The 14116-nt window shown below is 39.5% G+C and overlaps 2 protein-coding genes across 8 annotated transcripts in view; both read right to left on the bottom strand.

Moving 5' to 3' along the window:
- LOC309392264 (suppressor of tumorigenicity 14 protein homolog) overlaps positions 1-8598 on the bottom strand; it is a 30136-nt gene extending 21538 nt beyond the window's left edge. The window contains exons 1-6 of the mRNA XM_081953319.1: positions 8302-8598; positions 5600-5765; positions 5019-5143; positions 3812-3879; positions 2600-2796; positions 2453-2491 (exon numbers count right to left, since the gene is read on the bottom strand). Coding sequence (XP_081809445.1) covers positions 2453-2491; positions 2600-2796; positions 3812-3879; positions 5019-5143; positions 5600-5690 — 520 coding nt within the window. The 5' untranslated portion in view covers positions 5691-5765; positions 8302-8598. The remainder of the gene's footprint in view (positions 1-2452; positions 2492-2599; positions 2797-3811; positions 3880-5018; positions 5144-5599; positions 5766-8301) is intronic.
- A 3688-nt stretch (positions 8599-12286) lies between these two features.
- TMPRSS7 (transmembrane serine protease 7) overlaps positions 12287-14116 on the bottom strand; it is a 51975-nt gene continuing 50145 nt past the window's right edge. For 4 of the 7 annotated variants that reach the window (XM_081953318.1, XM_081953314.1, XM_081953315.1 and 1 more), the window contains 2 exons: positions 13298-13434; positions 12287-12566 (listed from right to left, as the gene is read on the bottom strand). In XM_081953318.1, coding sequence (XP_081809444.1) covers positions 12393-12566; positions 13298-13434 — 311 coding nt within the window. In that variant the 3' untranslated portion in view covers positions 12287-12392. Of the gene's footprint in view, positions 12987-13297; positions 13435-14116 lie in introns of all 7 variants that reach the window. The other 3 variants (XM_081953312.1, XM_081953317.1, XM_081953313.1) reach the window with 3 other exon arrangements.

The raw sequence follows: 14116 nt of genomic DNA, 5'->3' as shown, positions 1-14116 counted from the left end.
CCCAAGTTTTTAAGAGGCCAGGAATATCTTCAGGGTGGAGGGGGGGGCTAGATCTCTAAGGGAGGGGAGGTGCTATGAAAGAGAAAACATACTTCTTGAATCTCGAAATATGGCCTTGGTTGATCAACAAAACTAAAAATGAATCAATAATGCCAATAGGTAGGAATCATGTAAAATATGTATTCCTCAAATAACCTGGTCTTATATCATTAAGGGCTTTTGGGGTGCATAGAGACATGGAGAGCCTTCCCATCAAGGAACAGATACAACTGATGGATTAGAGCAGCGATTCTCAACCTGTGGGTCGCGACCCTTTGGGGGTCGAACGACCTTTTCACAGTGGTCGCCTAAGACCATCGGAACTCTTAAATCTTTAGACTCTAAAGCATGATGTGTCACATTCTCACGCACGCACACATGCGTGCATGCACACACCCACAAATGCACATGCAAGCGCACATGCAGGGAAGTAGGAGGAGAAACGCAAATGTAAAAAAAAATAGGGAATCTATGTGTGTGTGGGGAGAGGGGTAGAAATCTCAGTTGCACTTCTGGCCCTTTTAAAAAGTTTGTGTAAATTGGAATGAGATTTGGAGCTTCTTATTGCACACAGTTATTGAGTTCCAAGCCAATCAGAGATGAAGGGTGGGGTTTTGGAATGACGGAGCATTGGATACAGCCTATGATTGGCTTAGAAAAGAGCTGAGGAAGGATAAAGCCGCACGAGGTGGAATTGAGCATCGCTCTAAACTGCAGCAAGAGAAAGTGTATGTAGTGGGGTGGGGGGAAAAGCCAAGTCTGTAGCCCCGATTGTACATGTTTCTTTCCTTTTGGGGGGGCTGTGCATCTACAGGCGAGCAAGATGGGACTCTATACATTTACTGCACCACTCACTGTTTTTCCTATTGGGAAGACATCTGGTGATTAATGCTACTTGGTTGCACGAGCAGGGCTTTTTACCCCCAGCTAACTCCCTGGCAGCCGCTAAACAATCATAGAAAAAACTCTTGATCCCTCTAATTACGAGTTCTTTGGACGAAGATATTTTTTTAATTATTACCGGTTTTGCTTGGAGATGTGGGCATTTTCATTTTTAGTGGGTTATAATTACATATTGTTTTTGTGATTAATCACTATGCTTAAATTATTTTCAATTTATAATAATAAAATATATATCCTTCAAATCAGATATTTACATTACAATTCATAACAGTAGCAAAATTACATTATAGAGTAGTGTTGTGGCCCAGCAGCGGCCGACTGAGCTGTTGGTGGTCTCTGACAGCTCAGACCATTATGGGACTGCTCTGGAGGATGAGGAATACTCTGGAGGGGGTTTGGAGTCAGAGCAGGAACTGGAGAGGCCTGTTGGCCACCAGGTGACATCTGAGTCAGGGAGCAGTGAGGAGGAACAGAGGGAGGTTGTCCCTGATGTGCGTATGCATAGAATTGATAGGAGAAAGGAACAGCTGTGGAGAAGACATCATAGAAGGAAGTAAGGGCAGCTGGCTAAGGGTGTGGCCCCTCCCAAAGAGTTTATAGGTGGAGCGACAGGAGGGGAATCTTTGCAGAAAACAACAGTCCATTATACAAGCCGCTGAGAAAGCATTCTGTAAATTTAATCTTGGGTTCCTGAAGATAACTTTCTAGGCTCCTAGCCAAGTGGTGGCTTTATCTATGTAATTAGTCATGGCAGACAGCCAAGCCTGTGTCTGCATATTCATTGGAATCACGGGACAGAACAGTGGCAACGAAAATAATTTTATGGTTGGGGGTCACCCAACATGAGGAACTGTATTAAAGGGTCGCGGCATTAGGAAGGTTGAGAACTGCTGGATTAGAGGAAGCTGTGCAAATGCCCTCTTCATATTGCATTTTATTAGCATTAAACTGAGCCATCCAGCTTGTTTGAGGATGGGTGGTACACAGTGGTGGGATTCCAAATCTTTTCCTACCAGTTCAATGAGAGAACATGCGCTCCTAATGCATGCTTTGTGTGTGTAGGCAGCACTCAAAGACTGTCCTCGGTGTCAGTGCTGGTGATCTCTGAGCTGTATTTTATCTCAGCTGAGGCGCGGCAATCTGCTCTGCCGCGCAAATCAGACGAGCTAAAAAACAAGGGAATATAGGTGGGTTGGGGCCAGCCAGAGGTGGTATTTGTGTGTTCACCAAGCTACACAAAATTTCCGCTACTGGTACTGCAGAACCGGTCCAAACTGGCTGAATACCACCTCTGGTGGTACATAAACTAAATTAAACTTAAATCAAACAATGCGCCTTATTCAAGCACTTCAAATGAAAATATTATTAAGCAGTTTCTATCCTTTGCAATAATTTTTGGACTAAGTAGTTCCCAGCCTTCAAATTCAGTTCAAGACAAGAGTAAAAACTACTTTCGTTCTTTTTTCAAGTCTCAAGGCTACACAATGGGTGAGCGTAGAATAGCCCTTACCTGATTTCAGCATTGTGTCATAGGCCATAGAATCAGATTCTGAAACCCAAGAGGATAAATGCTGCCGTAAATAATTATATACAATATATATGCAGGCCTAAATATTTCTGAATTTATTTAGAAAAAATATATAAAATATCACCTTACCAAAAAGCTCCATAGTAATTATATCAAAGTCTTCTTCTAATGGAAATGTTTCGGCAGTGTTATTAGCTATTGCAGGTATTTTTTTAAAGCTGATTTGCTTCTGATATGCTGCGGATAGGTTTTTAATAGGAAGAACAATATTCGTGGGAGCCCAAAATGTGCTCCAATAATATGCTCGAGCACCACTTTTTCCATCACTGGAAGAAGATAACAAAATAAACTTTGTTTCAAATATACAATCAGATTTTATTTGAACATAAATCTGTGTCCTTTGGTAGAGTTAGAAAACTGAAATTGGTTTCTAAATGGCCTCATAAGGAGTACGTCAACAGGTAGACATAATCAGGAGAAATAAATATTATTAATATAAGCATGCAGATAGTCCTCAACATTTTACCGTAATGCAGGGGTGTCCAAACTTGGGAACTTTAAGACTTGTGGACTTCAACTCCCAGAATTCCCCAGCCAGCATAGCTATGCTGGCTGGGGAATTCTGGGAGTTGAAGTCCACAAGTCTTAAAGTTCCCAAGTTTGGACACCCTTGCCATAATGGAATCTGGACTTTTTGTCATACATCATGATGAGTAAAAGTCAAAGCACCCATATGACCAATCTGATTTTATAACCTTCTATTGTGATGGTCATTAAGCAAACACTACAATCATACAGTGAATGCAGTGGTCATAAAATAAGTCCATTCACATGGGCAACCTTTCCCGCAAACCAGCCAAAGGCCAGAAATCAGCAAAAAATACCCTAAATTGCAGTTAATTGACTGCAGGGTGTTGCTTTTGTCACAACTCTAGAACTAGGTTGTAAGTACTTTGGGAAGTTCTTCATAACTTCACATAGTCACTAAGCAACTAGTCATAAAATAATCATACTTGGTAAAATAAGCACAGGAGATTCAGAGCTGCAATCCTTATAACAGTACTTCTGTCAACAAAATTCAGCATTTAATCTGGATTCTTTGCACTATTTTATTTTTATCATTTTTATCAATGTAGCATCTTTTACTTAATCTTAAAAGTTTGTTATTTTTAAAGATATTCTACTAATCATAAATTTTGGCAAAATCTAATCAGAATTAAACCTCTTTCTGATAGCATCTACTCTATTGAACATGATTCCCCGAGAACATGAGTAGAAAATAAGTAGACATGGCTGACAATGTTTTATTTATGAAAGTTACATAGTTTAAGGATGACTTACCTGAATGCAGCAATAACAGATTTCAAATAATAATTGCCTATAGCAGAAGACCCGTATATTTCTGCAAACTGACAGTTAAACAGTTAGAAGGCTAAATATAAAGAACAAGGGGAAAAATTATTAAGTCCTGTATAATTGTATCATTTTTATTGTTTATTTCCAGCCTCCAGCCCCCAAATATAGTGGATTAGACACAGAATCACAGATGATTCGACATACATTTCTATTAAAGTGATATACATTATAAGGTGACATAAAGCTGTTTCATTACCAAGTAGACATGACAAAATCAGTATAAATTTCAAACAGTATAAATTTCAGCTACTGATTCTTTCAAAGGGATCCTGTGTTATCCACGTACAAAACAGCTTTGAGACTCAACCAATTCATCTGGGAAATGCAAACTAACAGAAAGCTGCTTTGTGCTTTCAAAACTTTTTCTTTTAACCAAGGGCCAGAAAAGTATATTGTTCTCACTAATAAAATTAAATTGGGAGAAAGAGCAAGAAAGGCAGTATTATTATACTGAAGAAGAAATTAAAATGAGTGTGTGTTTGTGTCTGTTTTTATTGTAAAAAATAAAACCATAACACAAAACTCCACAAACAAGTAAAAAAATATGAATGAAAGTTTCGATATAAAGAAGCAGCTACAATTGTAGTTTATTTTAATCATATATGCAGAGTTTTGTCGTTACAGTGAAGTTACTGTGTAGAATATTGTCTGCATTAATGCTACTTACAACAAAATATATTAAATCTATCTAAAATTACATAGATTACAGTCCATTTCACAAGAATTATTCTATGATAGCAAATAATAGAAAGTTGTGGAAAGGGTGTCAGCTTGTAAGGATTTTTTAAAATAAGCTTATATTGTATAATGCCAGCCTTGTAACAGTTAGAAATATGTTGCCATTTCAGACTCATCAATGTGATATTCTTGCCCACTAATAAAAATAGAACAAGTGGACCATTTTTTGCCCAAACTTGCAGTCTTCCCTCTATATTTAATAATACACTGAAAGTTTCATAAATAAAGCCTTCAATACCCAACAAACTAGTATTCTTATGCTTTAGATTTATCACATATATTAATATCAGCTTTTAAATATATTTTTAAAAATTATGAATGTAGTAAAATAAAGCTATTAAATGAACTGCAAAACAAAATAAAATTCTTTCATATTTTCCATAACCAAACTTACATAATTCTGTAGTGCTTCAGCTTGCAATATAAATGCATGAGAATTGGGATTCATGAGGTCATTTGTATAAGTCAGGTTAGGAATTTCGACACTTCCACCAATGTAGAAGTAAGAAAAAGCTGGAGCTGAAAGCATAGAATCCCATATTGGTAAAAAATCAAAATGTTGAAAAGAGTGAATGAGTGTCAGTGAATGTACTTGAGAGTAAAATATGGATAATATTTTGCTGTAATTAAGTATTGTGATAAAAGTGTTTTCTTACATTCACTGTGTTAAAGCAGGCTTTCTAAATATATTTAGTTTTGTTTAAACTGGAAAGATTGGAAAAAGTGGGAAATTCATAACAAATTATCAACATTTAATTACTTAGACTGTTTGTTCTGCTCGCCACTCTATTACCTCCCCAATAATGTAAAAATAAGGAGTTAAGCTGGAACTATTAAAGGAAAGTGGTATTGTTTCTGCTGGATTTTTCTAATAAGAGAAATATTAATAATATATTTCTGACGCTGTTGTAAGGGTCAGAATGTTATGCATTATTGGAAATCAATTCAGTTTTTCATTGAAAAGGATGCACTTACGTAAAATATAGTACATAACCAAAAAAATTACAATGATAACCAAGGCAGCTGTAGACAATATTTTTAAAAGACATTTTTTCCAGAACTGCATACTCAAGTTTTTGCCCAGATGTTTTAGGTATATAATATTTTTTGAATCCTGGTTCTGAGGGGCAGAAATATTTTGCTGAAAGGACAAAAGAAAGAAAAGCCATTCAAATAAAGCAAGGGATGCTGCCTTTTTCTTACTTTATTGTACATTTATTGTTATATTACTGGAAAAATGCAAATACATAGCTTAATTTTGGACAATTATGAGGTTAAAAATGCAAATATGAATGGTAGGAAGAATAATAGCTTACCAATCCAGCATGAAAGTGTGAGCCACTGGGAGTTGGTATGCTGTATATAATAGAGGAGAGCCTGGAAGGGTTAATTTTCATTATAATATTTTGTTGGCTTGTCCTGGGTATTTCTTTATATCTGAATCCTGAAGGAACTTGGAGTAGTTAAAGATGAGCAAAATTAATAGCTGTACACCTTGATTTTTCTTTGCTCTGTGACTAAAAATCTGTCTGAATATCCACAGTGTTAGGTGGTGGGAAAGAAAATACACTAGGTGTACAATAGTGTAACTCTTTCTTTTCCAGTGGCTAAATACAATCAGGAGACACATAAAAATGCTTGTGTGAGAGAAACACTTAGCTATTCAGACAACACTATTCTATCCATACGTAACGTGGCATCAATAGCTCTTTTGAAAACTCAGTAAATAATGTTGCATATTTTTTTAAAACTGAATCTCTTGATTTTTTCTTTTCTTATCATAACACTTTTAGCTGTTTTAATGCTTAAAATAGCGCTGCTTGGGAATAAAATCCTTTTAGTGGTATCATATATTTCCATTATTTGTTTGTTTGTTTGTTTCCCACCTTTCAGGGTTGACCTGAAAGTGATTGGCCCAAAATCACCCAGCTGGTTTTCATGGCTAAGGCAGGATTTGAACTCATTGTCTCCTGCTTTTTAGTGGTTAGTGCCTTAACCACAAGACCAGACTGGCTCTAATAAAGCAAATCCTTCCAAGGTGGGTAAAATGAGGATCCAGATTGTTGGGGGCAATCTACTGATCCTGTAATCTGTTTATAGAGGGTTGTAAAGCACTATGAATCAGTATATAAGTCTAAGTGTTATTGCTATCACATAAAATATTTATTACCTGAGCATAAACATATATATATTCTTAACCAAAGTATAGGACAAACATCTAGAAATTTTGGATATGCATATATTTGTTTTAAAAAAATAAAGAATTCTCATATATGATCCAATGAATTGTTCCTGAGATGCTAACAATTGAAACAGAAGATGCTCTAGACAACATAAGCATTTTTCTTGTGATGACTTATTGTCCAGTGCTTGACATAACTGTTTACATGGACAGATTCATAGCCTGCCTTGTTCTCCCTACAGAACAGATACAACTGCTACCATTACAGTTATAGATCTAGTGAAACCATTAATTCTGGATTCATATAGTTGAATGACATGTATATATATGATAATATATATGATATATCAACTGATAAGGAGGCGAGCCTGTGGCTTAGTGGCTAAGACTTCTGCCTAAGATATAATACAGCCCAGGTTCGAATCCCAGTAAGGGTATGGCTAGCTGATGAGAGCTAATTAGCTCGAAATAGATCTATACTAGTCTCCCTTTATTTATTTATCAGTACAAATACAACACACACACACACACACACACACACATACTATATATATATATATATATATATATATATATATATATATATATATATATATATATATATATATATATATATATATATATATATATATATGCTGGTTTTGTTGTATTCGGGTCTTTTCCCGTGTAAGGTTGAGATTGTCTTTGCAACGTTTCGGCAGGATCACACCTGCCATCTTCAAGCTGTGGGCTTAAAAGAGCTTCAAAAGCTTGAAGATGGCAGGTGTGATCCTGCCGAAACGTTGCAAAGACAATCTCAACCTTACACGGGAAAAGACCCGAATACAACAAAACCAGCATACCTACACCCGTGAAAATCTACGAAAACATATATATATATATGTGTGTGTGTGTGTGTGTGTGTGTGTGTATGTATGTGTATGTATGTGTATGTATGTGTATATATATGTATGTATATGTGTGTATATATGTGTATATATGTGTATATGTATGTATATGTATGTATATGTATGTATATGTATGTATGTATATATGCAATCAGTTGGGCAATCAGTTATATGTATGTATGTATGTATGTATGTATGTATGTATGTATGTATGTATGTTGTATTTGTACTGATAAATAAATAAAGGGAGACTAGTGGTTGTATACCAGGCATACCAGGGGTTGTAACACAAATACATACATACATACATACATACATACATACATACATACATACATACATATATATATATATGATTGCCCATTCTCTTTCCTCCTCCATATGTATAATACAGATCAATGCAGTACATTCAGATCTGTTGATCTTAAATACAAAAGGGCTAAGTGAATCACAGTTATGTTTCAGTAATAATAGTATTAAAGAGCAGAGATTCTTCATATGCTGTTGCCACTGGCCCTCTGTTCAATACTTATTCAAGCCTCTGTTATATTCATCTAGATCTCTGCTACTGCAAGTTGCGTTGCTAGTAATAATTAACCCAAACTTACAGTGCATTTGTAGGTGCCTTCTTTCTATTCTTCAATGGTCATGGTCTACCTTGTATCTGCCATCCATGTCCCCATAATTTTCTAATTCAGATGTGATTTTGTAATATGGTGAACTGAATGCATTTTGCCTTCATTCGCAAATGCAGTTTCCTTTATAGTCGCCCATAATCTTATTCTATTCTAAATGAAAAGCAGTGATTGTAGTTAGTAGCACCAAGTGGCAGGCAGGAACTGAGGCAAGGCAGATTGAAGCTAACAACAACCTTTATTAACAGTTTAACAAGGCAAAATGCAAGGCAAACCTCGAACCGGCAAACAGCACCATTTGATAGCTGACAGCCCTTTTATACTGGAGCTGTCAGACGCTGAACCAATAGAATGGCTGCATTCTCCTGCCAGCTGGCTGCTCACGTCTTATCCAATCAGGAGCCGGCAATGATAGTCAATGGCGTTATAGCCTCAAGGACTTAACACCCTTCTCCTCCCAGTTAGCACATGCGTAGTCGGCCAAGTACGCCAGCTGGTGTCGGCTCCGCCCTGATCGTCTTAGTTCAGGGGTGGTGGCCAAAGGAGGAGAAGCTGATGGAGAGTCCTGTGGAACTTCAGGAGACTGCACAGCGGAGTCGGCGGGAAACTTGACCGCTGCAGGACTGACTGAATTTTCAGGTAAACCTGATGACGAGAACTCATCGGTGGGGGGTGTTATGTGCGATTCTGGTTGCGCTGGAGCAGCCTCTGTCAGTATTAGTCCCCCGGGGCAGGATTGGGCCTGCACCGGGTGCTGGTCTGCTGCGCTGGTGGCTTGCCATCTGAGCTGATTGATGTGTCGGCGCCACATTCGCCTGTCGCTGAGCAGGACCCTATAAGAGTAGGGTCCAGTTAATTGCGGAATTTGTCCGGGCAGCCATCTTGGGTTGGCCCCATAGCTTTGGCCATAGACTGGATCTCCCACATTAAAAGCCCATCTGCTGGGCTGGAGTTGCCTGTGAGGGGGCTTTTCTCTGCTGCATAACCAGGGTCCAGGGTTGTCCGGAGCCGACGACCCATAAGCTGTTCTGCGGGACTTTGCTTGGTGATTGGACATGGGATTGTATGCTGTGCCAGGAGGTATTGGTACAGCTTGACGTGCCAATTCCCTGGCCCCAAGTGGCCCAATGCCTCTTTAACTGACTGGACGGTTCGTTCTGCCAGGCCATTTCTGGCCAGGTGGAACGGGGCCGTCGGGGCGTGTTGTATGCCATGCTGGCCCAAAAACATCCGGAAGGGTGCCGACATGAACTGGGGCCCATTGTCAGTCACCACCACGTCGGGCAACCCATGGGTTGCAAATAGCCTCCCCAGCACCCTAATTACGGCCTCTGAAGTGGTGGAGGGCATAAGTGCCAGCTCTACCCACTTCGAGTAAGCATCTACAAGGACCAAGAAGTTCTGTCCCAAGAACGGGCCTGCGAAGTCCAAATTGACTTGTGCTCATGGAGCCTGGGGCATGTCCCATTCCCTGATGGGCACAGAAGGAGGAGCCAGTCTAGATTGCTGGCACTGCTGGCAAGTGGCTACCCAGCTTTCTATTTCCTGGTCAATCTTTGGCCACCACACATAGCTTCAGCCCAAAGCCTTCATGCACACAATGCCCGGGTGAGCAGTGTACAGGCAACTTAAGATTGGCGACCTAAGCTTTGGGGGGTCTACCACCGTATTGCCCCATAACAGGCACCCGTTAAGGATGGACAGCTCATGCTGCCGTATATAATAGGGGTGAAACTCAGGATCTACTGGCCCCTGTGGCCACTCCCTGCGCACCCAGTCCAAAACCTGGGCCAATATGGGGTTTGAGGCAGAGAGCCTGGCAATATCCCGGGCAGATATTGGCATGGCCAACTCTTCAATTAAGAGGACTGAAGCTGCAGGAGCAGGGTCCAATGCTGGCGCTGGCAGAGGGCAGCGACTGAGAGCATCAGCGTGCCCCAAGTTTTTCCCTGGTCTGTATTGCAGCTGATAATCATAGGCAGCCAGAAAGACTGTCCATCTAGACATCCTTGGAGACAAAATCTGAGGAGCCTGGTGATCCCCCGCCAGAAGACCCAAGAGAGGTTTATGGATGGCCACTAAGTGAAAAAAAGGGTCGTGAACGTAATCGTGAAACCGCTTTACCCCTGCTACAGCAGCTAGGGCCTCTTTATCCAGCTGACTGTAATTTCTTTCAGCAGCTGAGAGTATGCGCGAATAATAGACAAATGGGGCTTCTGAGCCATTAGGTAGAATTTGACTAAAAAAGGTCCTAATGCCATAAGGCAATGCATCGCACGCCAATGTTAATGGTAGGCAGTCACTGTACTGAACTAATAAAGACTTGGATGTAAGGATATCCTTAACTGCCCTAAAGGCTTGGGCTTCTTTAGTCCCTCAATGCCAGGGCTTTTTGGAGTCCAGGAGCCTATGAAGAGGCTCTGCCAAAGACGCCTTATGGGGTAAAAAAATGGAATAAAAATTAAGTAGCCCCAGAAAAGCTTGCAGCTCAGCCTTAGAAGAGGGCATGGGGCTTTCTTAATTGCCTCTCCCTTGGATGGAGTAGGGTGGATGCCTTTAGAACCAACCAGATACCCCAAAAATTCTACACTGGGAACCCCTATCTTACATTTCTCTTGTTTGAGCTTCAGCCCCGCTTGGTGGAAACGGGTCAGGACTGCCTTTAATTTATCGATGAGCTCAGCTTGTTCCAAAGTGGAGATAAGCATGTCATCGAAATAGGGTACCACCCCTGGCAGCCACTGTTGTATATACATGTTCGTCTTCAGGTTCAAACCATTTTCTCAGTCTTGAAACTGTCTGTCAAATGTTTCTTGCTTACAAAATGGTTATTTCTGGTGAGTCACTAGAATCAAAACAGAACAGATTTTGAAGGAACCTTGAATGTCTTCTAGTCCAAGTCTCTCCTCAAGCAGAAGACCCTATACCAATGATGAAGAACCTTTTTCTCCTCGGGTGCCAAAAACTACTGCCCTTGCGTGTGCCCACATCTGTAGTTAAATTCCCCCCCATGTTTTGCCCAGCCCACCTGATCATGCGCACATGATCCCCCTGTTGCCCCCTGCGCATGCGCACATGCTTTTCTTGGAGCCTGGGGAGGGTGAAAATGACCCATTTTCCAACTTACAGTGGGCCGGGTAGGTCCATTTTTTGCCCTATACCATTTCAGACAAATGGTTGTCCAATCTCTTCTTAAAAACTTCCAATGTTGGAGCATTTACAACTTCTGGAGCAAATTGTTCCACTGATTAATTGTTCTGTTAGGAAATTTCTCCTTAGTTCTAGGTTGTTTCTTCAATGTGCTCTGTATGACATTAACTTTGGAGAATATCCAGAAACTCCAAAATGAATGGCGCAAAATGGTGCCCATGTCTTGTCCACTTCATGATATCTAAAAGGTAGATCATGATTGGCAAGGCAGTTTCTGCTATATTATAGTACTGTATCACACTATATCAGTGGTGGATTTCTATTTATTTTACTACCAGTTTGCTGGTGCACACTCGCATGCTCGAGCAACGTTTTGTGTATGTGCAGAAGTGTCTGGGTGGGTAGCCGGAGCCTCCCGCCACTGCCATTATTGGTTCGCCTAATCTGGGGAGAACCGGCAGAAACCCACTTTCGCACTATATATAACTTTGTAGGTGGTAACAGACATTTTGAATGAGGCTTGGAACTGAACTGTATCCAACACAGCAACCCTAGAATAGGTTCAGTTCTACTGATTGAATTATTGGTTGTCCTGACTAAGAATGTAACCATCACATTTTGTATTAGTTGTTCTCTGAACTGTTCTCAAAAACAGGTCACTCTAGAGCATGCTGGAAAGGCAAGGAGAAAGAAAGGAGGGACGGAGGAAGCCAAGATTGAACCAATTCTGCCTCTGAATATTACAGTATGTTAACAAAATATATATTTTTAACATGAATGATATCATATGTTTTTCACAAAGACACGTGGTTTTAGAGTCATGAAGATTAAATTCACAGTGCAATTAAAACATAATAATTTATTAAATAAGGTTTTAATGAAGATGTTTCATAGCCTCTGGAATATAAGCATTACTAGCTAAAAACTGAAGGCATGTATTTTTGTATCCATGTAGCAAACTTTGACACTCTTGTATATACTCCCGGGAAATTGGGTCTTCCACAACCGTAGCCCCAACTAACAATTCCCATCAAAAACCATTTTCCGTCACCTTTATTTCGACATGATAGCGGTCCTCCAGAATCGCCCTAAAAAGAGATTATTTTTTAAAGTTAACAATGTTTACACAGCAATGTTTCTCTGGGTAGTATGCACAATAGTATTACTTTAATAATAAATTTGTTGGTACAACTAATGATGGAAAGGGTTTAATTGACAAGAAAAAACCAAATGTCATTAAAATAGATTGGACTATAAATTAATCTAGAATTTTCTATCAACTGCTAATTTTCTATACTTGAATTTTATTTCTATGGCAATTCAGTTTATCTAGAGTGTGAAACAATATTGTTCATCACAGATTATGGGACCATTTCCTCCTCCAATATGAAAATTACTCAGTAGAAAATATGATCTAGATATTCTTTAAATAACTTATCATTCTATTAGAGTCATTAAGTTCATCTTGGCTGGATTCGTTCATTCTGGAAGTTGTAGTCCCAAGAATTCTGAACAAATGTTCATTATGACATAACACAGAGAGAGGACAGGAGAGAAGAGAAAAACAAGTGGAAAAAAATCAGTCTTAAGTTTCTTATTTTTTAAATTAGTATTTCATGAGTACACTTCTCATTATTTTATGGAAATGACATACAATTTTCTTGGCGACAGTACAGAAGTGATTTTCCCCAGCCTTTTTTCTGGATCTTTTTTCCAGCTTCCCATTCTAATCTATAACCATGAATTCTAGGTGTTTCCCAAATCTATGATTATTTGGGAGGGGCAGCAAGTATGCATGGCAAAAAAGTGAAATCCTTACTTTGCAGCTATCCCTTTTTCCAGACATTATTCCAGCACACAGCATGCGACTTGTGATAAGTCCATATGCTGAATGACAAACTGTCTGATCCACAATTTCCACCTCTGCTTTCTGTAAAATTGTTGGTGTGTCATCATCTGGATCGAGGAAAAGCATAATAAAGCAAGAAAATACATTTCCAGTATCTCATTTTTAATTTTGAACATGATGGTACTATATAGCACCATTTTATTGAACCAACAAACTGTTTCATATGTATTTATATATTTTGTATGTCACAGCAAAATGCAGCATAGTGCAGAATTCATAGAAACAGTGGTAGGTTTATACCGGTTCGGATCTGTTCAGCCGAACTGGTAGTAGTTTGCGGCCTGAGTTGCTGGAACCAGCAGTGACCCAGGCCTGTCATGCCACCGAATCAGTTCTTCAGGTGGTGCTGCAAGCTTCGCCATCTTGTTTTTTGGTTCTGTTCATGTGCAAAAAACTTAAATTGCACTGTGCATGCATGCACACAAGCAAACCGGCAGTACTGCCTGCCACAACCCACCCCTGAAAACAACATATAAAATACCATAGCAGTGAATTATTTAAAGAGCCGTGGTAGTGCAGTGGTCAAGATGCAGTATTGCAGGCTGACTGCCCACTGCCAGGAGTTCAATCTTGACTCGTTCAAGGTTGACTCAGCCTTCCAATGTTGGTAAAATGAGGACCCAGATTGTTGGGGGCAATAGGCTCTGTGAACTACTTAGAGAAGGCTGTAAAGCACTATGAAGCAGTAAGTGCTATTGCTATTGCTATTTTAAAAACACACAGTACAAG

The sequence above is a fragment of the Natrix helvetica genome (genome assembly GCF_964273705.1).
Source record: "Natrix helvetica genome assembly, chromosome: 4".
Taxonomy (NCBI): Eukaryota; Metazoa; Chordata; class Lepidosauria; order Squamata; family Natricidae; genus Natrix; species Natrix helvetica.
Note: the sequence above shows the minus strand (reverse complement) of the source record. Positions and strands in the feature narration are given on the sequence as shown.